At 44.0% G+C, this 27,380-nt stretch overlaps 1 protein-coding gene and 1 long non-coding RNA gene across 3 annotated transcripts in view; both read left to right on the forward strand.

Annotated features, from left to right (window-relative positions):
* The window catches only part of LOC149981353 (uncharacterized), a 437,375-nt gene that overhangs the window by 119,388 nt on the left and 290,607 nt on the right, over window positions 1-27,380 (forward strand). The window lies entirely within an intron of this gene.
* LOC110533040 (uncharacterized) lies at window positions 602-5,822 on the forward strand. 2 transcript variants are annotated; one of them, XM_036989076.2, is made up of 9 exons: window positions 602-943; window positions 1,340-1,513; window positions 2,419-2,576; window positions 2,687-2,885; window positions 3,636-3,732; window positions 4,088-4,259; window positions 4,661-4,813; window positions 5,140-5,315; window positions 5,663-5,822. In XM_036989076.2, the coding sequence occupies exons 1-9, from the start codon at window positions 699-701 to the stop codon at window positions 5,729-5,731; spliced, it is 1,443 nt and encodes a 480-aa protein (XP_036844971.1). In that variant the 5' UTR covers window positions 602-698; the 3' UTR covers window positions 5,732-5,822. The 2 variants fall into 2 exon arrangements, with proteins under 2 accessions (XP_036844971.1, XP_090041678.1); XM_090185552.1 differs by lacking the exon at window positions 4,661-4,813.

Below are 27,380 nucleotides of genomic sequence, written 5' to 3' on the forward strand. Positions count from 1 at the left end.
GGCAGGCTATGCACTGGTGTTAAATGTCGGGGAAGTGAAACGGACCAGAAAATCCCCACTATAGCGTTCCTTGACAATCTGTCTCCCATTCAAAGTTGCATTTGTTCAGCCCCAAACACAAACTACAAACTACAGGTAAAATAGTTTAATTTAAACGTTTTCCTCTTCTCTGCACTGCTTGTAGTCCCAAACCCCGATGATTGACAAATTATCAGATTCAACTCACCAAATACCCATTGATTATGGCGTTTACTTTAATTGGACTGGTTAATGGTTTGACCCCTTTGCAACCTCTACTACAGGTGACATCATCAACCTGACAGCCAACCCTGGTCTTGGAATGCCTCTTTTTCACTTAACCTCGAAGACCAGGGCCCGGTTTTCCAAAAGCATCTTAAGGCTAAGTTAATAGTTATAACCATATCGTTTATTATTATATATATATGGTTCTAACAATGAAGTTAGTCTTAACATGCCTTAGGCAAAGCGGGAACAAGTGTGTTTGAATTTAGGCAATCACTAAACTGATCAATTAGCTCAGTTGGTCAGGTGCCGTGCTTATTTGGATGTGGCCCTCAAGGAATAGGGTTGCCTGCCTCATTTGATTGCTTTTCCCCCTGTCTGATTTCCTACCGTAACACTTGATTGCTGACTTTGTAGGTGACCTTTAAAAAAATATATATTATTTTTTGTTGGAAATGTGGACTTTGTGTCTTCTCTGCGTCTGTTTACCATGGTCGTCGTGCCGTGACGCAGAAACAGCTGCTAACGTTGCGGCTGAAGGCAGAGCGGAGCTGCAGAGGGTTCGGAACCTTGCGGCACAACCGCGCTATGGTGAATGTTGGTCTAATGCGCTGGAGAATATCGACGCGCGTTGCAGAGACTTCACGGTTGATATACAGAGTAGGATTGCCCTACGATTTACCCACTGTCACCTGCGCAAGTAATTAAACACTTTTTTGATTTATTATAAATATTCAACAACTGTTTGCTGACAGCTCTAAGTGTAGCGTGGTAGAAAAAGCCCCCTTGGGATCTCGAGTTTAATATAGGTAGACTTATTGAAATGTTTAGTAGGCCTATATAAATATTAGGCTACTGCAATATAATATTGAAATTATATATATATATATTTTTTTTATCCTCCAGAAATTGAGATGGACTGGTTGTAGTTCATTTAGGCATTGTGCCATGGGCTGATTCAGAAACAGTTTCATTATGGCATTGCGACTGAATAACAGTAGGATATATTTGGCATTGTGCCAGGGACTGATTCAGAAACAGTTTCATTATGGCATTGTGACTGAATAACAGTAGGATATATTGTTATGTCTGTCAGATCAGGCCGTTCATTCCCAGCATGTCCAGAGGGCAGCGAGGTCAGCAGCTGTACTAGAACCATGGACCCTGTGGCCTTCAACGCCTACACGGAATTCTTCACCCACGCCCACAGCATCTGTCGACACCTGCAGAGTGAGAGCTGGCAACACCAGGCTGAGAACACCATCCACAGGTGCAGTGGTATGTGCGGTACACCTGACTACAGGTGCAGTGGTATGTGCGGTACACCTGACTACAGGTGCAGTGGTATGTGCGGTACACCTGACTACAGGTGCAGTGGTATGTGCGGTACACCTGACTACAGGTGCAGTGGTATGTGCGGTACACCTGACTACAGGTGCAGTGGTATGTGCGGTACACCTGACTACAGGTGCGGTACACCTGACTACAGGTGCGGTACACCTGACTACAGGTGCGGTACACCTGACTACAGGTGCAGTGGTATGTGCAGTACACCTGACTACAGGTGCACTACACCTGACTACAGGTGCAGTGGTATGTGCAGTACACCTGACTACAGGTGCGGTACTACAGGTGCGGTACTACAGGTGCGGTACTACAGGTGCGGTACACCTGACTACAGGTGTGGTACACCTGACTACAGGTGCGGTACACCTGACTACAGGTGCAGTACACCTGACTACAGGTGCGGTACACCTGACTACAGGTGCAGTGCTATGTGCGGTACACCTGACTACATGTGCAGTGCTATGTGCAGTGCTATGTGCAGTACACCTGACTACAGGTGCAGTGCTATGTGCAGTTTAGTCAGTGTTCACAATTCACCTCAATTCATTCAGTGGGTGAGTTGGGTTTTGCTTCGCCAGGTGTCCCGGTTGGGTGGGGTTTGCACATTTGACCTAATTCCATTGGTTGTCAAATGTAATCTCCACTCACCCGGGGCACCGGGCTATGCAAAACAAACTGGCTCAATAGCTCTCCAGGAGGGTTGATGATCCGTATCGTAGATGTTTTGTTATTGGACACGTTTAAAAAAAAAAAAAAAAAGTAGTACTTCCCTGTTTTAACCACTTTTCTTCTGTCTGGTGCTCTGCTGAATGTGGTGCTGATGTCTAGGCTAACAGAGAGCTCAGCAGGGGTGGTGGAGCGATTGTCCTCTACCCAGCGTATGGCTGAGAGCCTAGTGGAGGCCCAGAGCGTCGCCCTCAAGTCACAGGAGACCATCCTACGCAACGGAGAGGAACTCAAACACACTCTCCACCATTCTACCCAAGGTAGCCGCTGACCTCGGGCCCTAATTCTGTTAAAAGTGATGCTTGTGGCTAACTTGTTAGAAAATCCTCATCCAAGGAAGTTCCACGTCTCCTATCACACCTCTGCTCAGGCATCAGAGCAGTATTTGATGAGATGAGACTGTCAACCCAGGAGCAACAAGTAGCATTCGCAGAGATCTTCAACCGTGTCACTTTCCTCCAGAGTTTCATCATGTCAGAGTCTCACACCCTCACCAGTCTACTCTACAACTCACTGGGGTTCCTCGCCGCCTTCTTCCTCACCTCGACACAGCGGACTGCTCCAGCCAGGTGTCCCTATTTTTAATGTTTATATCATCCATCCAGTTACACATGAACACTTAGCCTAAGGGGTTAGGAAGCAGATTAGGGGATAGTGCCATTGGGGGGGGAAAAATCAATGTGTTATAGCTTTACACACCCCTGCTATATTGTGGATAAAGAGTTTAACTGTCTAACAGAACACAGAGGGTGATCTTTTAATTGGGAGCCTCTCCAACAAAAGCCAGGTAGAATCAGGAATTCTCCAGGGCAGCTGTCTAGGCCCCTTTTATTTATTTTTTCAATCTTTAAGTAAAGTCAGTGTGTCTATGTATGCCAGGCAAGGGCATACATAGAGGGAGGGGGGGGGGGGGGTCCTGATTTGGGGGGGGGGGGGGGGGGGGGGTCCTGATTTGGTCTCACACTTTTGCCCCAGCTAACACACCCGACTCCAATAATCAATTGATCATGATCTTCAGTTTAGAATGCAATTTGATTAATCAGCTGTGTTTGCTAGGGATGGGGGGGGGGGGGGGGTGGGTGTGTGAGAGACACCAATCAGGCCCCCGAGGACTACAATTGCCCGGGCCTGGGCTAGTGCCATGCTCAAGGGCACCATGGCCAGATACCTAGAATCCGACCCGTTTTTAAAAATATTTTTTTCACCATCTGACTTTAAATCATTGCCTGCCTCTAACATTTAAGCTACCCCCTGGAATGGTTGGTGATCCCATGTACCCTTCTGGTGACTGTCCTCTTTCTTTTATGTCACCTATCCAGGTTTGTTCTGTTTGGTCTGGTAGTGCTGAATGTGTACCTGGAGAGGATGCTCTGTAGAGCGGTGCTGGACTCCTCTGAACCAGGCTACCAGCAGATGGTGAGTAGAGCATGTGCCAATTAAGATGCTTCAAGAGAACCTACGAGGAATCTTAAAAGCATTTGTGACAACGTGGAAATTCCACCCAGAAATTCTACTCATTTCTAGATCTGGGTTGGACCATCTCTAACACATAAATAGAGAAACTATGGCAACACATTGGACAAAAAAAAAGTAATGGTGGATAACTTGTCTTCTACATTTTGACTGTGTTCACTCAACGTTTCAGAGTGCTGTCTGTTGACACATCTGTAAATGTCTCCTGGTGCTGTGTTCTAACCAGCAATGGAGTCTTAATCTCATGGTCTGGGTCTAATACAAAGTCTCGACTCTATTCCCCTGTGTTTCTGCCCAGGAGCAAATCAGCCTGTTGGTGGGCCTCCTCAGAAGAGCCATGGTTCTTGTGGGTCTATTGGCTCTGGTCTACGTTGCTGTACGGTATCGTAACGTCACCAAAGAGAGCCTGGAGATCCTCACCCAACTCAAAGAGACTCGTACAAGTCTTCAGCTGGCCCTGCAGAAAGCAGGTAGGTTTGGGTATACGGCTTAGTTTTAGCCTGGTCCCAGATCTGTTTGTATTGTCTCGCCAACTTGTGGTTGACCACAGGGACTTGGCTATACAGCACAAACGGCTCTGATATTCATGGTGCACAGACAGCGGATTGAGAGGTTTAAAGCTCCACTATCAAGACAGAGAAGTCCGGATCAATTTGGTTTTCTAGTGACTTTGGTCCATTCATAAAGTCGTTTTTAAAAATGTAATTAATTCAGTCAAATTGTTTTCTGAGGATTCACGAGGAACCAAACAGGATGAAACCGGGAGGGATGAAATTTGTCCCATAAACACCACTTATTTTTGTTTCCCGTTTTTTGTTGTTGTACATTTTTCAACGGTGTGAACAAAATAAAATACAACACTGCTGTCCAGAGTGTCTCTCTGAGGCGGCGGACAGGAGGAGCAGCGGAGCAAGAGGTCGAAGGTCAGAACAACGACCCAGTAGTAGGAAGGAGAATAATGAAGAAAACAACAGCACTTCAGATTTCACATCAGAGAAACCCTACATGACTCAAACCTATGATGGTGAGGAATATTGTACTCAATGTAAAAAAAAAAAAGGCTATTTTTACATTCCTGTATTTGTCTGACACCCGACTCCTAACATGAGGTCTGCACGTATAACACTTAAGTATTAAAACACATTTAAAACACATTTTCCGTTATCATCTCATGAATGAGATGGGTGAGTTCTCCAGGGCAGCTGTCTAGGCCCCTTTTATTTTATTTTTTCAGTCTTTAAGTAAAGTTGGTGTGTCTGAATGATTAATGTGAAAGTCTGAGATGTTCTGAATGTGGTATGGCGAGGGACTGTAATTGTGCAACATAGCCAGTTGTTTGTGTTGCATCAGGCTGGCAGTATGACAGCAGTCACAGCACCCCTGGAGGAGAGGAGACCTCCAACCAGACCTCGACCCAGACCCAACGTACCCTGCCCAGCCTTGCAAGACCTCAGCGTCGCTCCTCTGTCTCTAGACGTGCCCCGTCCTCCCCTTTGGTCTACAGTATACTGGTGGAGGATAAGCAGGTAGACTTGTGATTAGAGTTGCAAGCTTTCTGTAACTTTCTAAAAAATTTCCCAGAAATCCATGTTGGGGGGGATTGTTTCCCTGCTGATTCCCTCGTAACCAAGATTTCTGGAAAACCTGGCAATTTTGGGGAAAGTTACTTGAATTTTGCCACCCTACTTGTGATATTCTCGATTCCAGACCTATCCCACCCTGTTCCTGGAGAGAGACCATCCTGTAGGTTTAAACTCTAACCCTGTTCCTAGAGAGAGACCACCCTGTAGGTTTAAACTCTAACCCTGTTCCTGGATTAGAGTTTAAACTCTTTCTTTTTTTTCCCTCTCCATGCTCATGGACGTCCCTGCAGACACGCTACAATCTGAGGAACCGGAGATCTTCTGTGTCAGGCCTGGGGACAGACGGAGAGAGGGACTGACATGGGCCTGGGGACAGACAGACGGAGATAGGGACTGACATGGGCCTGGGGACAGACAGACAGAGAGAGGGACTGACATGCGCCTGGGGACAGACAGACAGAGAGAGGGACTGACATGGGCCTGGGGACAGACAGACAGAGAGAGGGACTGACATGGGCCTGGGGACGGAGAGAGGGACTGACATGGGCCTGGGGACAGACAGACGGACTGACATGGGCCTGGGGACAGACCGACAGACAGAGAGAGGGACTGACATGGGCCTGGGGACAGACAGAGAGAGGGACTGACATGGGCCTGGGGACAGACCGAGAGACTGATTTAAATCAAAGTGTACCCAAACGCTCTTCAGCCTTGGCTAAAGGAATACTTTTATGGACTGAGATGATTCATGCTTCAACCTGCCTGGTTCATAGCAGTGAAGCAGCTGGTCCCACGATACATGTGTTAAATATTGGCCATTTTCATGACCATGAATATCACTGGTTTTCAGGAATGTAGTAATGCAAAACTGTCTCAATCTTGTGTATTTTAAGTAAATAAAGCTTTTAAAATATTTTTCTGTGTGTTCACCTGACTGTCGAGCTCCAATTAAACAAACCCGTCTTCAGTGTGATGGAGGATTTGACCGTTTTCCAGTAAACCCTCTTCTCAGGTTTGTGAAAGGGGTGGTCCACTATAGGTGGAATAATCGTGCATTTTATGATAAAAGTATCAAACTTTGTACACACATACTATATTGAACAAAAATATAAATGCAACATTTCAATGATTTCACAGTTTATTTAAAAAATACATATCAGTCAATTGAAATAAATTAGGCTCTAATGTATGGATTTCACATGACTGGGCAGAGGCGCAGCATTGGGAGGGCATAGGCCCACTCACTGGGGAGCCAGGCCCATCCAATCAGAATTAGTTTTTTCCCCCATATAGGGGCTTTATTATAGACCGAAAAATAATCCTGTTTTCATCGGCCGGTCTCAGATGAGCACGTAGGGGAAGAAGCTGGATGTGGAGGTCCTGGGCTGGCGTGGTTACACGTGGTTGTGAGGCGGGTTGGACGTACTGCCAAATACTCTAAATTGACATAGGCAATAGAGTACATTCAATTCTCTGGCAACAGCCCTGGTGGGCATTAATGCAATTGCACACTCCCTCAACTTGAGACATCTGTGGCATTGTGTTGTGTGACACAACTGCACATTTTAGTGACCTTTTATTGTCCCCAGCACAAGGTGCACCTGTGTAATGAGTATGCTGTTTAATCAGCTTCTTGATATGCCACAACTGTTAGGTGGATGGATTATCTTGGCCAAGGAGAAATGCTCGCTAACATGCTGACTACACTGGGCGTGTAAATCCGCATATTGATTTTGTCCGTCCACACCCGATCAGGACACGCAGCTGGAAATATCAGAACGATCTCTAAACCAACTACATTAATCATTAATTTAGGTTGAAACAACGCTTGCTGTTTGTTGTTAGCTAACTTGTCCTGGGATATAAACATCGGGACTTTATTCTACCTGAAATGTACAAGGTCCTTTTTTGTTCTGGATCTTTCTAGAATTTTGACCCATTTTGAGATACACAAAATCTTATTCTCTACGACGACAATTAATCCACAAATAAAAGGGGAAACTTAGTTTCTGGTAATCGCTCCTTCAGTCTTCTGTGGACCTTTTTTTGGGCGGTTGGCAACCAACTTTAAGGTGCATGACCACCACCAACTGGACTGTAGTGTGGACCTCAGTTCATCTTTCAATCACCCACGTGGGTATATGCTCCTAATAACCAATGAGGAGACGGGAGAGGCGGGACTTGCAGTGGGTCAAAAATGGAACCACATTTTATTTTAGCGACTGGCTATGCATGCGCACATTAACAACGATCGCAAGCAGTTTGGATGAAATTATTGAGTAACATGTATGTGTACAATTGTTTTGTAACTTGAGGGGTCAGCATGTAACAGGGATGAAAACAAATTTGCAGACAAAATTTGAGAGAAATAAGCTTTTTGTGCGAGTAGAATATTTCTGGATCTTTTATTTCCGCTCATGAAACATGGGACCAACACTTTACATGCTGCGTTAATGATTTTGTTCAGATCCCTTAAAGGCGAGCGAGCGGAAACTCACTTTTTTTGAAAGATGATGCTCATAGCTTACTGTTACTTACTTAATACTTATTTTCCACCATAATTTGCAAATAAATTCATAAAAAATAGTGATTTTCTGGATTTTTTTTCTCATTGAGTCTGTCATAGTTGCAGTGTACCTATGATGAAAATTACAGGCCTCTCATCTTTTTAAGTGGGAGAACTTGCACAGTTGGTGGCTGACTAAATACTTTTTTTCCCCACTGTATATATATTATATTATATTATATATATATGAACATTTTGTGTAGCTATCCTTTTGTGCAGCTCAGTTTCCACCTCGTTTTGTGCACAAAGCCTAAGGTGGTCTTTCTCTATAGAAAGGCTGAGTACATAGTCAAAGCTTTCCTTCATTTTGGGTCAGTCACAGTGGTCAGGCATTCTGCCAAAATTCAGCAATTTGGTGTTTGTCCCATTTTGTGAATTCTTGGTTGGTGAGCGGACCCCAGACCTCACAGCCGTAAAGGGCAATGGGTTCTATAACTGATTCAAGTATTTTTAGGCAGATCCTAATTGGTATGTCGAATTGCATGTTCCTTTTGATGGCATAGAAGGCCCTTCTTGCCTTGTCTCTCAGATCGTTCACAGCTTTGTGGAAGTTACCTGTGGCACTGATGTTTAGGCCAAGGTATGTATAGATTTTTGTGTGTTCTAGGGCAACGGTGTCTAGATGGAATTTGTATTTGTGGTCCTGGCAACTGGACCTTTTTTGGAACACCATTATTTTTGTCTTACTGAGATTTACTGTCAAGGCTCAGGTCTGTCAGGGCCCAGGTCTGACAGAATCTGTGCAGAAGATCTAGGTGCTGCTGTAGGCCCTCCTTGGTTGGTGACAGAAGCACCAGATCATCAGCAAACAGCAGACATTTGACGTCAGATTCTAGTAGGGTGAGGCTGGGTGCTGCAGACTGTTCTAGTGCCCGCGCCAATTTGTTGATATTTACGTTGAAGAGGGTGGGGCTTAAGCTGTGCGTTTTTTGTCAATTTTAACCACGCACTTGTTGTTTGTGTACATGGACTTTATAATGTCCTATGTTTTTCCCCCAACACCACTTTCCATCAATTTGTATAGCAGACACTCGTGCCAAATTGAGTCAAAATCTTTTTTTAAATCAACAAAGCATGAGAAGACTTTGCCTTTGTTTTGGTTTGTTTGTTTGTCAATTATGGTGTGCAGGGTGAATATGGAGTTTGTCATACAATAATTTGGTAAAAAGCCAATTTGATATTTGCTCAGTACATTGTTTTCACTGAGGAAATGTACGAGTCTGCTGTTAATGGTAATGCAGATGATTCGCCAAAGGTTGCTGTTGACGCTTATCTCACGGTAGTTATTGGGGTCTTTTTTATCTCCCTTTTTGTGGTTTGGGGTTATCAGTCCTTGGTTCCACATACTGGGGAAGATGCCAGAGCTAAGGATGATGTTAATGAGTTTAAGTATAGCCAATTGGAATTTGTGGTCTGTGTATTTTAGAATTTCATTGATGATACCATCAACCCCACAGGCCTTTATGGGTTGAAGGGTTTGTATTTTGTCCTGTAGTTCACTCAAAGCAATTGAAGAATCCAGTTCTGGTAGTCTTTAATAACTGATTCTAAGATTTGTAATTGATCATGTATGTGTTTTTGCTGTTTGTTCTTTGTTATAGAGGCAAAAAGATTGGAGAAGTGGTTCATCCATACATCTCTGTTTTGGATAGAGAACTCGTCATGTTGTTGTTTGTTTAGTGTTTTCCAATTTTCCCAGATTTGAAAGATTCTTCAAATACTTTGAGCTGATTTCTGACGTGCTGTTCCTTCTTTTTCCGTAGTGTATTTCTGTATTGTTTTAGTGATTCACCATAGCGAAGGCGTAGACTCAGGTTTTCTGGGTCTCTATGTTTTTGGTTGGACAGGTTCCTCCATTTCTTTCTTAGGTTTTTGCATTCTTCATCAAACCATTTGTCATTGTTGTTAATTTTCTTAGGTTGCCTGCTTGAAATGTTCAGATTCAGATTTGATAGGGAAGCTGAGAAGTCAAACGTACTTTTTTAGGTTTTCTACTGCCACTATTACAGTGAAACATTTTGTCCAGGCAGTTGTCTAAAATTGATTGAATTCGTTGTTGTCTAATTGTTTTTTGGTAGGTTTCTGCACTACCGTCCTTCCTTCTACCAGCATTTCTTAACATTTTGCAGTTCCTTTGGCTTTGATGCCTCATGATTGAGTATTGCTCTGTTCAAGTAGACTCTGATTTTGATCTGATAGGGGTGTTATTGGACTGACTGAACGCTCTGAGAGACTGAGATTTCCAAGATGGCGTAGCAGTTGGACGTCTGCTTTTGTCTTGTCTATTCCCTTGTATATATTGTTTTCTTCCTATATATTTAGTATATATTTTAAATCTAATTTTCCATTTACGGACTGAATATACTCTCCTGCAACCCGCCTCACCCAATGTGGTACGGTTCTTATATTTTTATACTTCAGAACCGGAACCCATCAGCAGCCAGCTAGCTAACTAGCTACTGGCTAGTAGTCAGTTAGCCACTGCTAGCGATCATCACTGTTAACTTGGACATCAGCCAGCCTCAGCCCGATCAATAGCTGCCAGTCTGCACAGCGCGGTATCAACCCAGAGCATATCAGACTGCTTTTTCTCTACCACATCTCCGGATTCGTACCGTAAGCTCTGAACCTTTTCACCGGCTCATCTCAGTTAGCTGGCTGCTATCCGAGTGGTTACTCCTGGCTAATGTCTCTGTCTCGAAGCAAGCACCAGTTAGCCTGGCGCTAGGCCCATCTCCCGGCTAGCCGCAAAGATCCATCAGCCAATTCCTGAGCTACAATACCTCTTTTTCCAATTGGCCTGGACCCCTTTACTGCCGACATGGAGCCCCGCCGATCCATCACGATCTTCTGACGATCACGATCTTCATCACTGGTCTTCTGACGTAACCGTCCGAGGGGTTTCTACAGGCTCTTCCGTTGCGACGTCCCCCGGAGGCCCATCTGCTAACCTGCTAGTCCCGGCCTGCTAGCTGTCTGAATCGCCATGTCTCCAGCTCGCCTAGCTAGTCACTGGATCCTATGATCACTCGGCTACACATGCCTCTCCCTAATGTCAATATGCCTTGTCTACTGCTGTTTTGGTTAGTGATTATTATCTTATTTCACTGTAGAGCCTCCAGCCCTGCTCAATTTGCTTGATCTAGCCCTTTTGTTCCACCCCCCACACATGCGGTGATCTCACCTGGCTTAAATGGTGCCTCGAGACAAAACCTCTCTCATTGTCACTCAATGCCTAGGTTTACCTCCACTGTACTCACATCCTACCATACCCCTGTCTGTACATTATGCTTTGAATCTATTCTTCCACACCCAGAAATCTGCTCCTTTTACTCTCTGTTCCGAACGCACTAGACGACCAGTTCTTATAGCCTTTAGCCGTGCCCTTATCCTACACCTCCTCTGTTCCTCTGGTGATGTGGAGGTTAATCCAGGCCCTGCAGCCCCCAGCACCACTCCCATTCCCAGGTGCCCTCATTTGTTGACTTCTGTAACCATAGGAGCCTTGGTTTTGATGCATGTTAACATTCAAAGCCTCCTCCCTCAGTTTTATTCACTGCTTTCGCACACTCTGCCAACCCGGATGTCCTAGCCAAGAATCCTGGCTTAGGAATGCCGTACAAAAATCCAGAAATGTCCATCCCTAACTATAACATTTTCCGCCAACATAGAACTGACAAATGGGGGTGGAGTTAGCCTGCAGAGTTCTGTCTTACCATCCAGGTCTGTGCCCAAACAGTTTGAGCTTCTACTCTTAAAAATCAACCTTTCCAGAAACAAGTCTCTCACCGTTGTCGCTTGTTACAGACCACCTTCTGCCCCCACTGTGCCCCGAACACCATATGTGAATTGATTGCCCCCCATCTATCTTCAGAGTTCGTACTGTTAGGTGACCTAAACTTGGACATGCTTAACACCCCGGCCGTCCTACAATCTAAGCTCGATGCCCTCAATCTCACAAAAATGATCAAGGAACCTACCAGGTACAACCCTAAATCCGTAACCATGGGCACCCTCTTAGATATCATCCTGACCAACTTGCCCTCTAAATACAACTCTGCTGTCCTCAACCAGGATCTCAGCAATCCCTGCCTCCATTACCTGTGTGCGTAATGGGTCCGGGGTCAAACGACCTCCACTCATCACTGTCAAACGCTCCCTAAAACACTTCAATGAGCAAGACTTTCTGATCGACCTGGCCCGAGTATCCTGGAAGGATATTGACCTCATCCCGTCAGTAGAGGATGTCTGGTTGCTCTTCAAAAGTGCTTTCCTCACCATCTTAAATAAGCATGCCCCATTCAAAAAATGCAGAACTAAGAACAGATATAACCCTTGGTTCACCCCAGACTTGTCTGCCCTTGACCAACACAAAAATATCCTGTGGCATTCTGCATTAGCGTCAAATAGCCCCTGCGATATGCAACTTTTCAGGGAAGTCAGAAACCATTATACACAGTCAGTTAGGAAAGCCAAGGCTAGCTTTTCAAACAGACATTTGTATCCTGTAGCACTAATTCCAAAAACTTTTGGGACATTGTAAAGTCCATGGAGAATAAGAGCACCTCATCCCAGGCCCATTGCACTGTCACCACCAATAAATCTACGATAATCACTAGTTTCAATAAGCCTTTTCTACGGCTGGCCATGCTTTCCACCTGGCTACCCCTACCCCGGCCAACATCTCAGCACCCACTGCAGCAACTTGCCCAAGCCCCCCCACCCCCCGCTTCTCCTTCACCCAAATCCAGACAGCTGATGTTCTGAAAATCAGGATCCCTACAAATCAGCTTGGCTAGAGAATCTGGATCCTCTCTTTCTAAAATTATCCACCGAAATCGTTGCAACCCCTATTACTAGCTTATTCAACCTCTCTTTCGTATTGTCTTAGATCCCGAAAGATTGGAACGCTGCCATGGTCATCCCCCTCTTCCGACTCTGTCAATCACTCTTGCTGCAAGTCGCTCTTGCTGCTGGTGATTCTCTGATCCACCTCTACGCAGACAACACCATTCTGTATACATCTGGCCCTTCTTTGGACACTGTGCTATCAAACCTCCAAACGAGCTTCAACGCCATACAACACTCCTTCCGTGGACTCCAACTGCTTTTAAATGCTAGTAAAACTAAGTGCATGCTCTTCAACCGTTTGCTGCCCGCACCCTCCTGCCCAACAGGCATCACTACTCTGGACGGTTCTGACTTAGCCTTTTTTGGATAGGGGGCAGTATTTTCACGTCCGGATGAAAAGCGTGCCCAAAGTAAATTGCCTGTTACTCAGGCCCAGAAGCTAGGATATGCATATAATTGGTCGATTTGGATAGAAAACACTCTAAAGTTCCTGAAATTGTTAAACTTATGTCCATGAGTTTAACAGAACTGACATGGCAGGTGAAACCCCGATGACAAACCACCGCCCCTCCAAAAGAAATCAGCCTACCACTATTTTCAATGGCTGTCACTTTTATATAAGGCGAAATCCTCCCAGATTGCAGTTCCTAGGGCTTCCACTCGATGTCAGTCTTTAGAAAGAGTTTCAGGCTGTTTTTTTGGAAAAATGAGCTGGAAGTTGTAGTTTTTCCAAGTGGCTCCCATTTTGGCTGTAGTGTTTCCAAGCGTGTGGAAGAGAGCGCGTTCTTTGGTATTTTTCTCCGGTAAAGACAATAACGAATCTCCGTCTTAAATTGTATAGTTTATTTATGTATTGGGGTACCTAAGGTTTGATTATAAACGTTGTTTGACTTGTTTGGAAAAGTTTATTAGTAACGTTCGGGATTCATTTTGTATGCATTTTGATGGAGGGAAACTGGGTGGATTATTGACTGAAGCGCGCCAGCTAAACTGAGTTTTTATGGATATACAGTGCCTTGCGAAAGTATTCGCCCCCCTTGAACTTTGCGACCTTTTGCCACATTTCAGGCTTCAAACATAAAGATATAAAACTGTATTTTTTTGTGAAGAATCAACATCAAGTGGGACACAATCATGAAGGGGAACGACATTTATTGGATTTTTCAAACTTTTCTAACAAATCAAAAAATGAAAAATTGGGAGTGCAAAATTATTCAGCCCCTTTACTTTCAGTGCAGCAAACTCTCTCCAGAAGTTCAGTGAGGATCTCTGAATGATCCAATGTTGACCTAAATTACTAATGATGATAAATACAATCCACCTGTGTGTAATCAAGTCTCCGTATAAATGCACCTGCACTGTGATAGTCTCAGAGGTCCGTTAAAAGCGCAGAGAGCATCATGAAGAACAAGGAACACACCAGGCAGGTCTGAGATACTGTTGTGAAGAAGTTTAAAGCCGGATTTGGATACAAAAACATTTCCCAAGCTTTAAACATCCCAAGGAGCACTGTGCAAGCGATAATATTGAAATGGAAGGAGTATCAGACCACTGCAAATCTACCAAGACCTGGCCGTCCCTCTAAACTTTCAGCTCATACAAGGAGAAGACTGATCAGAGATGCAGCCAAGAGGCCCATGATCACTCTGGATGAACTGCAGAGATCTACAGCTGAGGTGGGAGACTCTGTCCATAGGACAACAATCAGTCGTATATTGCACAAATCTGGCCTTTATGGAAGAGTGGCAAGAAGAAAGCAATTTCTTAAAGATATCCATAAAAAGTGTTGTTTAAAGTTTGCCACAAGCCACCTGGGAGACACACCAAACATGTGGAAGAAGGTGCTCTGGTCAGATGAAACCAAAATTGAACTTTTTGGCAACAATGCAAAACATTATGTTTGGCGTAAAAGCAACACAGCTGAACACACCATCCCCACTGTCAAACATGGTGGTGGCAGCATCATGGTTTGGGCCTGCTTTTCTTCAGCAGGGACAGGGAAGATGGTTAAAATTGATGGGAAGATGGATGGAGCCAAATACAGGACCATTCTGGAAGAAAACCTGATGGAGTCTGCAAAAGACCTGAGACTGGGACGGAGATTTGTCTTCCAACAAGACAATGATCCAAAACATAAAGCAAAATCTACAATGGAATGGTTCAAAAATAAACATATCCAGGTGTAAGAATGGCCAAGTCAAAGTCCAGACCTGAATCCAATCGAGAATCTGTGGAAAGAACTGAAAACTGCTGTTCACAAATGCTCTCCATCCAACCTCACTGAGCTTGAGCTGTTTTGCAAGGAGGAATGGGAAAAAATGTCAGTCTCTCGATGTGCAAAACTGATAGAGACATACCCCAAGCGACTTACAGCTGTAATCTCAGCAAAAGGTGGCGCTACAAAGTATTTAACTTAAGGGGGCTGAATAATTTTGCACGCCCAATTTTTCAGTTTTTGATTTGTTAAAAAAGTTTGAAATATCCAATAAATGTCGTTCCACTTCATGATTGTGTCCCACTTGTTGTTGATTCTTCACAAAAAAAATACAGTTTTATATCTTTATGTTTGAAGCCTGAAATGTGGCAAAAGGTTGCAAAGTTCAAGGGGGCCGAATACTTTCGCAAGGCACTGTAAAGAAGGACATTATCGAACATAAGGACCATTTGTGATGTATCTGGGACCTTTGGAGTGCCAACAGAAGAAGATCATAAAAGGTAAGGCATTTATTATATCGCTATTTCTGACTTTCGTGGCGCACCTGCCTGGTTGAAATATGTTTTTCATGCTTTTGTATGAGGGAGTCCTCAGATAATCACGTTGTGCTTTCACCGTAAAGTATTTTTTAAATCTGACACAGCGGCTGGATTAACAGGAAGTTAAGCTTTATTTTTATGTATTACACTTGTGATTTTATGAAAGTTAAATATTTATAATTCTGTAGTTTGAATTTCGCGCTCTGCAATTTCACCGGATGCTATCGTCCCACCTACCGATGAGAAGTTTTAAAATATGTGGACAACTATAAATACCTAGGTGTCTTGTTAGACTGTAAACTCTCCTTCCAGACTCATATTAAACATCTCCAATCCAAAATTAAATCAAGAATTGGCTTCCTATTTCAAAACAAAGCATCCTTCACTCATGCTGCCAAACATACCCTTGTAAAACTGACTATCCTACTGATCCTCGACTTTGGCGATGTCATTTACAAAATAGCCTCCAACCACTAGTCAGCAAACTGCAGTCTGTCACAGTGCCATCTGTTTTGTCATCAAAGCCCCATATACCACCCACCACTGCGACCTGTACGCTCTAGTCGGCTGGCCCTCACTACACATATTCATTGCCAAACCCACTGGCTCCAGGTCATCTATAAGTCTTTGCTAGGTAAAGCACCGCCTTATCTTAGCTCACTGGTCACCATAGCAACACCCACCCATGGTACGTGCTCCAGCAGGTATATATCACTGGTCATCCCCAAAGCCAACACTTCCATTGGCCACCTTTCCTTCCAGTTCTCTGCTGCCAATGACAGGAAAGAATTGCAAAAATCTCTGAAGCTGGGGTGTTATATCTCCCTCTCTAACTTTAAGCATCAGCTGTCAGAGCAGCTTACCGATCACTGTACCTGTACATAGCAAATCTGTAAGTAGCACACCCAAATACCTCATCCCCATATTATTATTTACCCTCTTGCTCTTTTGCACACCAGTATTTCTACTTGCACATCGTCATCTGCAAGTCTATCACTCCAGTGTTAATTTGCTAAATTGTAATTACTTCGCTACTATGGCCTATTTATTGCCTTACCTTCTTACTCCATTTGCACACACTGTCTATAGATTTTTCTATTTTGTTATTGACTGTACTTTTGTTTATTCCAATTGTAACTCTGTGTTGTTTTTTGTTGCACTGCTTTGCTTGATCTTGGCAGTTGTAAATGAGAACGTGTTCTCAACTGGCCGACCTGGTTGAATAAAGGTAAAAAAAAAAAATATATATATATATATATATATATATACATATATCATGTCACCGTGTGGAACTGTGGGTCAATTAACCTTGTCGAAGTGGGCGCCCTGATCTGGGGGTAGTGTACTCTTATAGAACTGTGCCATGCCAGGGGATGGCCTGGTTAATATAGCACTGTGCCATGCCAGGGGATGGTCTGATCTGGGGGTAGTGTACTCTTATAGAACTGTGCCATGCCAGGGGATGGCCTGGTTAATATAGCACTGTGCCATGCCAGGGGATGGTCTGATCTGGGGGTAGTGTACTCTTATAGAACTGTGCCATGCCAGGGGATGGCCTGTGTGGAAAATTAAGTTGCTTACATTCCCCTCTTTGTAGCAGTTAGCAAATAGTGTCCCTGGATTGTCCTTTAGGAGCATTACAGTACCAATTGGACGTTAAAAATAACATTGCACAATTTTGGTAACATTTTTATTTGTATTGAAGGTTTTGATATAGAGGGTTGTATCCTGTATAAATCCATGTTTATCTACATGTAACAAACTCTAATTTCTCTCTTTCTCTTTATTTCTCTCAGGAGACCATGGGTTCATGACCTCTCTCTTTCTCTTTATTTCTCTCAGGAGACCATGGGTTCATGACCTCTCTCTTTCTCTTTATTTCTCTCAGGAGACCATGGGTTCTTGACCTCTCTCTTTCTCCTTCTTTCTCTTTCTTTATTTCTCTCAGGAGACCATGGGTTCTTGACCTCTCTCTTTCTCTTTATTTCTCTCAGGAGACCATGGGTTCATGACCTCTCTTTCTCCTTCTTTCTCTTTCTTTATTTCTCTCAGGAGACCATGGGTTCATGACCTCTCTTTCTCCTTCTTTCTCTTTCTTTATTTCTCTCAGGAGACCATGGGTTCTTGACCTCTCTCTTTCTCTCTTTCTCTTTATTTCTCTCAGGAGACCATGGGTTCATGACCTCTCTTTCTCTCGCCCTTTCTCCTTCTCTCTCTTTCTCTCTTTCTCTTTATTTCTCTCAGGAGACCATGGGTTCATGACCTCTCTTTCTCCTTCTTTCTCTTTCTTTATTTCTCTCAGGAGACCATGGGTTCATGACCTCTCTTTCTCCTTCTTTCTCTTTCTTTATTTCTCTCAGGAGACCATGGGTTCTTGACCTCTCTCTTTCTCTCTTTCTCTTTATTTCTCTCAGGAGACCATGGGTTCATGACCTCTCTTTCTCCTTCTTTCTCTTTCTTTATTTCTCTCAGGAGACCATGGGTTCATGACCTCTCTTTCTCCTTCTTTCTCTATTTCTCTCAGGAGACCATGGGTTCATGACCTCTCTTTCTCCTTCTCTCTTTCTCTTTATTTCTCCCAGGAGACCATGGGTTCATGACCTCTCTCACTCTCTTTCTTGCTCTTTCTCCTTCTCTCCCCCTTTCTCTCGCTCTTTCTCCTTCTCTCCCCCTTTCTCTCGCTCTTTCTCCTTCTCCTTCTCTCCCCCTTTCTCTCTCTCTTTCTTTCTCTCTCTCTATCCCTCCCCCTCCATTCTGTCTCCTTTCCTTTCTCTTCCCTCTAATCTATTTTTCTCCCTCCTCTCTCTCCAACCTCCACCTCTCTCCACTTTCCTACCTCCACAGACAGGATATTGCAGAATAGATAGTGTATGCATCAAGGGTATTGGCGCATAAATCCATACATTTCATTCAAGGCAAAAAAGTTGGTGATAGAGCTGCAATGGGTAAACTGGCGAAAGACAAACCAGGTTACAGTCCAACCCTTTTTATGCAAATAAATTGCTTTTCGGTAAAAAAAAAAAAATAAATCTATGACAGACCTCATGGAAACATACAAAACAAAACACGCTAGATAAGGTGGGACCTTTTTGTGTTGGTAAAATTAATTATGCGAGAAATGTCAGTGGAAACGCTTTTATGCACAAATGTTGATATAATAACCAACATATCGAAGTAAACTTCGAGTCACGTGATGATGACGTGCGGTCCTCTCACTACGATTTGTCGGGAATCCATGCAGTTTATTAGGCGACATAAATCATGAGGAACTTCACAGGATGGCGAAAGTGTAATGTGAAGAGCTTGATGCTCCTTTACAATAAATATCAAAGGTCTTATTGTGGTGATAATCGATGCTTGGCTGCCGTTTGTTTTTTATTTGTCAATCTTGCTCTTTTTGTTCATAATAATCTCATGTCGCCTATACGTGCGCTCTAGCCAGCAGCGCGTAGATACGGACGGTGTCTGCCCTGTGTGTTGGCTAGAACGCACGTACCACTACCAGAGTGGGCAGGCTTGCTATATAATATAACGCAACATTGTTCAGTTATAAAACTATCAGTATAGGTGAAAATGCAATGAAAACCCATTTCACTTGTTGTTTTATTTGGCACATGAGAATTGAACCTCAAAATGTATGGTATGTGTACTACGTCATCACGCACAGCCTTTAATCTGCAACAAGTCAATTTGACGAAAACACATCTCTGGTGGGGGAAAATGCGCTTTTCGTTTTAATGCGAATTTTTGAATATTCCTATGAAAATGTGTCTCCAATTAGATGGAAACCGGACAGACATCCACTCACAGGCAGACAGACAGATATATAAACTCACATACAGGCAGACAGGCAAACTCTAAACTCAACCCTAAACCTAACCCTAGTGTAGCCGATGTGAAGATGTGTAAGATGCTTCGAGGGTGACTGTTGACGTGTGCAGAGCGTCCCTGGTTCACGCCCGGGTCGGGGCGAGGGGACGGATGTAAAGTCTATACTGTTACACTAGCTTTATGTCCACATCCCAGCTCAACCCTAACTTTACATCTTGACTCAGCTCTTGGAGTTAGGGTTGATGTGGACAACGTGGTAGTGTTAGTGGTGAGCCGGGATGTGGACTCAGCTCTTGGAGTTGGGGTTGATGTGGACAACATGTTAGTGTTAGTGGTGAGCCGGGATGTGGACTCAGCTCTTGGAGTTGGGGTTGATGTGGACAACATGTTAGTGTTAGTGGTGAGCCGGGATGTGGACTCAGCTCTTGGAGTTGGGGTTGATGTGGACAACATGTTAGTGTTAGTGGTGAGCCGGGATGTGGACTCAGCTCTTGGAGTTGGGGTTGATGTGGACAACATGTTAGCTCACCTAGTGGTGAGCCGGTTGGTTTCTATGAAGTTAAAGGTTGAGGTTTAGGGTTGAGCCGGCATATGTGGACTCAACTCTTGACATAACCCTAACCTTAATCCAATTAACAATGAATGAATTTGTCCCTGCCCACTACATGTCAGAAAGATAGACCTCACTTGAACCCTGACTTATAGTTAGAGCTCTGCTACTCAACCCGAGCCCCACCTGCCCCAACATTATACATCGAATTAGGGCCTCTTTTTTTCCATCAATACCTGGAGTACGGGCAGGGCTTGGGTATCATTAAATTGATCACTAACATTTTGAAGCTGAGCCATTTGCTCGTCCTCTGCTGCTGCAAGGTACAGTCATATAGGACTAAGATCATAACATGCATGGTGTTAGACTGACAAAAAAAAACTATTTAACTGCTCTCTCGTCTCGTGATTGAGTAGAGCAAGCCCAGAGCCGTTGCTGTGGATACTCACCGACTCAGAGCCATCTTGAGAAGATTGCATGCAGAGTGAGCTGCGCTCAGGAAGCGAGTGACAGACCGAAAGGAGAAGCTAATGGATTTACTAACGGAGGAAGTTATTTCAGATTTCGGGCCGGGCTTTAAATTTGACAGAAGCAATCAGGCCTTGGTTGGGTAGGGCCTGAACGTCACACGCATGGGTAGGGCTCGGGCATCAAATTAATGCCCGTGCAGGGCTCTACCTAGAGTTGATGTGCTTTTGCGTGGCATCGGCAGAACGGTTCAGCCAAGATGTGGAGAGGAAGCGAGGGTTAGGTCAGAGTCAGGGTTGGGGTCAGGGTTAGGTTAGAGTCAGGGTTGGGGTCAGGGTTAGGTTAGAGTCAGGGTTAGGGTCAGGGTTAGGGTTAGGGTCAGGGTTGGGGTCAGGTTAGGGTCAGGGTCAGGGTCGAGCTGGGATGTAGTAATGAAGTTGGAGTTAGGGTTGGGGTCAGGGTTGGGGTCAGGGTTAGGGTCAGGGTCAGGTTAGAGTCAGGGTTGGGGTCGGGGTTGAGCTGGGATGTAGACATGAAGTTGGAGTTAGGGTCAGGGTCAGGTTAGAGTCAGGGTCAGGGTTAGGGTCAGGGTCAGCTTAGAGTCAGAGTTAGGGTCAGGGTTAGGGTCATGGTCAGCTTAGAGTCAGAGTTAGGGTCAGGGTTAGAGTTAGGGCCTCAACCGTAGACATAACCCCAACCTTAATCGAATGTACAGTGAATGAATTTCTTCCATAGAAAATAATGACCTATAGCTCTCACATACTCATGACACACCCGTTTGACTGCGATTGAGGTAGCTAACCGTCCTTGCACACAACCAGTCGTGCATGACCTTCTAGGGATGCCCTGTTGAGGTTCAGCTTCCTGTGGCAACAGGAAGTGTCTCTCCCTGCAGTTACACAAAAACACTGGCTTCCATATCCTCTGTAGAACGGTCAAATGTTAAATGTAAAGACTTGAAACTCAGGGCATTGTTAAAGAATGTCCCCAGTACATTGACATATTTGTGACCAGGGGACCTGGCATGAGAAATGTTGTGATCAATCAACGCTAAAAGCATTTTTTGACCTCCATTCGGACACAATCGTCTTGCAGTTCTAGAAACGGAGAGCCTTGTTGCTAAGAGCATTGTGTATTCTTGAATGAATTCTGAAGAGGATATTGGTCCCATCCAATCTAAAAATAAAATGAACTTGAAACAGTCTTTCTGCCTGTATGTCTATCAGACTGTCTGACTACAAGAAGTGACTTAATTGGGGGTCATATGGGCGGTTTCGAAAGGACACTTTTAAAAAAAAATCTTCCGGCCTGAAATATTTGAAGTCAATCAACCCAGGAGCATTTTTTTTGACCTCCCATTGGACAAAATGGGCTTGCAGTTCTAGAAACTAAGACGCTTGTTATGAATTCTGAAGAGGATATTGGTCACATTTATTTTCGATTGACTTGAAACCGTCTGTCTGTTTGTCTGCCCGTCTTCTTATCCAAGAGCTTTGTTGTGAATTCTAAAGAGTGAATTTTAGTCGATTTAATTGTATTAAACAGTTAAATGTCAGCTCCGTAATTTAACCAAATTGGATGTTTTTATGTGTGAGATTAACAAAAAACTAGTAATGCTGCATACTCAAAGAAAAGGTTAAAATCTCACCTTTCTGGTAAAAATAGTTATTGTCACGCCCTGGTCTTTATATTTTGTGTTTTCTTTATTATTTTGGTCAGGCCAGGGTGTGACATGTGTTTTGTCTTGGGGTTTTTCGTACGTATTGGGTTTGTGGCTTAGTAGGGGTATCTAGTATTAGACAAAGACAACAAATTGGTTATAGGGTACAGATCTTTCTAGGCTGTCTGGAGTGGTTCTCAATCAGAAGCAGGTGTTTATCGTTGTCTCTGATTGGGAACCATATTTAGGCAGCCATATTCTTTGAGTGTTTCGTGGGTGATTGTTCCTGTCTCTGTGTTTGTTTTGCACCAGTATAGGCTGTTAGGTTTTCGTGTTACGTTTCTTATTTTTGTATTGTTCGTTTTTCATCATTATTAAACATGTATGAAAATTACCACGCTGCATTTTGGTCCGACTCTCCGTCGACACAAGAAAACCGTAACAGTTATTCACTGCTGAGGTGTAGTCACTTTTGAGAACACAAGTACACAGTAACCGTAAGGTTGCAGGTTCAAATCCCCGAGCTGACAAGGTAAAAATCTGTCGTTCTGCCCCCCGAGCAAGGCAGTTAAACCCACTGTTCCCTGGGCGCCAAAGATGTGGATGTCGATTAAGGCAGCCCCCCGCACCTCTGATTCAGAGTGGTTGGGTTAAATGCGGAAGACACATTTCAGTTGAATGCATTCAGTTGTGCAACTGACTAGTTATCCCCTTTCCCTTAGTTTTGGGGCGGCAGGGTAGCCTAGTGGTTTGAGTTTTGGACTAGTAATTTACTAGAATAAACTAGAATTTCTTTCCTTCTTAATATTGCATAAGCAAATTATAAAACTATAAGATTTCACTTTCCTTATAACTGTAAAATACATATTTGTATGTTTAGTGTTAGAGAAAATGTGCATAGATTTCTAAAGGTCTCTCTTGATCAAAAATGTTTGAGATTCATCAATATAAATCGATTTTTGAATGTGATACCGTGATTGCTGTGAACATCTCCCAAAGCTCTAGCTTAACTTCCTGAACTCGTTAGGGGCCTTTCATCTTATATTCATATTGTCCGTCCATAACAAAGTGTTTTTAAAAATTTAAAATCTATAAATTATTTGAGATTCGTCAATATAAATTGATTTCTGAATGTGATACAGGGATATAATCACAAGCCCCTGCTGCGCCACGATGCAAGATTACAGGGATTTAAAAGGAGGCTCCAAGATGGCAGCTTGAACGCACGTTTCCTACCGAGCTCTGCATACCAACTTTTGAAAGATAGTGAAAAGTGTATTCTTTTGAACTACCAAACGAATACCTTGCTTGCTAAAAAACACCAGGTTATTGACGATTAAAGATTATATTTTCTAAAATGTCACAGCGCGCTGACAGAAAGCGAAATCTTATTGCTAACTCCTCAGCTAGTAATGCTCAGGCATCCTCCAATGTCGTTACTGTAACGATCGTCTGTGGTGGAAGAAGGTGAGGACCAAAGCACAGCGTGGTTTGTGTTCATGATGTATTTATTTAAACTCAGAACACGAAACAAAATAACAAAGAGAAAGAAACGAAACCAAAACAGTTCTGTAAAGGTGACGAAAAACACTAAACAGAAAATAATCACCCACCACAAAACACAGGTGGGAAAAGGCTACCTAAGTATGATTCTCAATCAGAGACAACGAACGACACCTGCCTCTGATTGAGGACCATACCAGGCCAGACACATAAACACAACATAGAAAAAAATATGACAGTTACACAGGAAGCAAATGCTTTGATTGACAACTGTCACAACTATACTGGTCTGACCGTGTCAGACGAGGACTTTCCTTCCTTGCCTAAGCAAACGTCCAGTTTTCAAGAAAGGCATGTTTCAACTGGGCCCAGATGCCGCTGCCAATAATGATGTTATGGCCACTCTTTTCCAGGCTCATCAATGCAAGGTCCGATGCCATAGAGAAAATGGTTGGCAACAACGCAATGAAAATCGAGGGCTTAAAAAAAAACAAAAAAAACAGTTGACTTTGCATGCACGGAAATCAAGGATGTTAAGAAGAAGGTTGCCCACGTCGAAAAGCGTGTCCGAAAAGGAGGAGGGAAAGATGGACTTGTGCCAAAGAAGAATCGAGGAACTCGAAAGCTACTCCTGACGACGGAATCTGAGACTGTATGGAGTTCCCGAAGCAGATGGGGGGAACGTGGGACAAAGAGACAATCAATGTCTGCCGGGCTATCCTACCTGTGGAGAAGGCTAAACTAGCAGGTGTTGTCCACACTGTACATCGCCTCAGCACGACAAGGCAGGGTGACTCCAAGCCCAGAGGTATCCTTCTCCAGTTCACATCCCAGATCTACAGGGATGCCACTTGGAAAGCAGACAGAGAAATCTACTTTCCTACTCGACAACAACCTGCGGTTTGTTGAAGACCTCTCGGAAGCAGACAGAGAAATCTACCTTCCTACGCGACAACAACCTGCGGTTTGCTGAAGACCTCTCGGAAGCAGACAGAGAAATCTACCTTCCTACTCGACAACAACCTGCGGTTTGCTGAAGACCTCTCGGAAGCAGACAGAGAAATCTACCTTCCAACTCGACAACAACCTGCGGTTTGCTGAAGACCTCTCGGAAGCAGACAGAGAAATCTACCTTCCTACGCGACAACAACCTGCGGTTTGCTGAAGACCTCTCGGAAGCAGACAGAGAAATATACCTTCCTACGCGACAACAACCTGCGGTTTGCTGAAGACCTCTCGGAAGCAGACAGAGATATCTACCTTCCTACGCGACAACAACCTGCGGTTTGCTGAAGACCTCTCGGAAGCAGACAGAGAAAGGAGAGAGAAACTGGCCAGCTGTGGAAAAAGCACGAAAAGAAAGGAAAGCGGCCTACTTCATCGGAGCGTGCACTTTTATCAAAGGATCCTGAATGAACCTTCCTCCTTGAGGACTGTCACAGACTGTGCCTGGTGGTCAACATAGGCTACCTTGATAGCTCACCACTGATGTGAGCAGATCTCACTCCTGGCTCTAAGGTGATTTGACCTCCGTTCTAACTGCACAGAACAACTGGAGTAATGGTTATTTCCTATTTTATTTGTTCTCTCACTTCTGATATTTTTACCTGCAGTGTAGGAAGTGAGCAAGCTCTTTGTTGTTTCTTGTTCTGGCAGTTAGCTTTGTTCTGCTAAACTATTCTCACTCAATCATTTATATCTATCTATATGGTATGCAACGCTGGTTTCCTTTCATTTGCGATTGTCGTTTAGCTCATAGTACTTTTGTTCTATATTCCACTTTGTCGTTGTCTGTAGTTTCACTCAATGCTAGGGGGTTAAGAAATAATTTTAAGCGCAAAAGCATTATTTTTATTTGCCAAAACAGCTTAAAACAGATTATTTATTTTTTTTTCCCCAAGAGTCTCATTCAGTTGCTGCCGACGTCAACTTCTGGAGATCTCAGTGGGGTAATGCTGTATGGCTTGTGGAAGCCAAGATGGCGTCGCTGTGAGAGGGAGTGTCTTCTCGCTCTTCAAAGCAACATAGAGGGTTAGGTGGTTAACAGTCTAATATTGGCTATTAATGTTGAAAGAAAATAACTATAACTTGTTTTAGGGACATAGGATAAGTTTAGAGTTAAGTCTGACAATCTTGATGGTTGTACAGTCGTCCCAAATAAAACTGTGAAGGACCTCGGCGTTACTCTGGACCCTGATCTCTCTTTTGAAGAACATATCAAGACTGTTTCAAGGACAGATTTTTTCCATCTACGTAACATTGCAAAAATCAGAAACTTTCAGTCCAAAAATGATGCAGAAAAATTTATCTATGCTTTTGTTACTTCTAGGTTAGACTACTGCAATGCTCTACTTTCCGGGTACCCAGATAAAGCACTAAATAAACTTCAGTTAGTGCTAAATACGGCTGCTAGAATCCTGACTAGAACCAAAAAATGGATCATATTACTCTAGTTCTAGCCTCTCTACTCTGGCTTCCTGTTAAGGCAAGGGCTGATTTCAAGGTTTTACTGCTAACCTACAAAGCATTTCATGGGCTTGCTCCTACCTATCTTTCCGATTTGGTCCTGCCGTACATAACTACACATACGCTACGGTCACAAGACGCAGGCCTCCTAATTGTCCCTAGAATTTCTAAGCAAACAGCTGGAGGCAGGGCTTTCTCCTATAGAGCTCCATTTTTATGGAATGGTCTGCCTACCCATGTGAGACGCAAACTCGGTCTCAACCTTTTTTACGTACCTAGGAAGGGTGTGTCACTTGAGTGGGTTGAGTCATTGACTTGATCTTCCTGTCTGGGTTGACGCCCCCCCTTGGGTTGTGCCGTGGCGGAGATCTTTGTGGGATATACTCGGCCTTGTCTCAGGATGGTAAGTTGGTGGTTGAAGATATCCCTCTAGTGGTGTGGGGGCTGTGCTTTGGCAAAGTGGGTGGGGTTATATCCTACCTGTTTGGCCCTGTCCGGGGGTATCATTGGATGGAGCCACAGTGTCTCCTGGCCCCTCCTGTCTCAGCCTCCAGTATTTATGCTGCAGTAATTTGTGTCGGGGGGCTAGGTTCAGTTTGTTATATCTGGAGTACTTCTCCTGTCTTATCCGGTGTCCTGTGTGAATTTAAATATGCTCTCTCTAATTCTCTCTTTCTCTCTTTCGGAGGACCCTAGGACCATGCCTCAGGACTACCTGGCATGATGACTCCTTGCTGTCCCCAGTCAACCTGGCCGTGCTGCTGCTCCAGTTTCAACTGTTCTGCCTGCGGCTATGGAACCCTGACCTGTTCACCGGATGTGCTACCTGTCCCAGACCTGCTGTTTTCAACTCTCTAGAGACAGCAGGAGTGGTAGAGATACTCCTAATGATCGGCTATGAAAAGCCAACTGACATTTACTCCTGAGGCGCTGACTTGCTGCACCCTCGACAACTACTGTGATTATTATTATTTGACCATGCTGGTCATTTATGAACATTTGAACATCTTGGCCATGTTCTGTTATAATCTCCACCCGGCACAGCCAGAAGAGGACCGGCTACCCCTCATAGCCTGGTTCCTCTCTAGGTTTCTTCCTAGGTTTTGGCCTTTCTAGGGAGTTTTTCCTAGCCAGCGTGCTTCTACACCTGCATTGCTTGCTGTTTGGGGTTTTAGGCTGGGTTTCTGTACAGCACTTTGAGATATCAGCTGATGTAAGAAGGGCTATATATATACATTTGATTTGATTGGAGTTTTTGTCAAGTTGAATGGTAAGAACACGACAGAAAGACAATAGTAGATGAAATATCCAAGTCTCACCTTAAGACGGCAGACATGCTAGCTAGCCACAACGAGAACC

This window comes from Oncorhynchus mykiss, chromosome 9, assembly GCF_057628025.1.
Source record: "Oncorhynchus mykiss isolate SJ-2025 chromosome 9, ASM5762802v1, whole genome shotgun sequence".
NCBI classification, from domain to species: domain Eukaryota; kingdom Metazoa; phylum Chordata; class Actinopteri; order Salmoniformes; family Salmonidae; genus Oncorhynchus; species Oncorhynchus mykiss.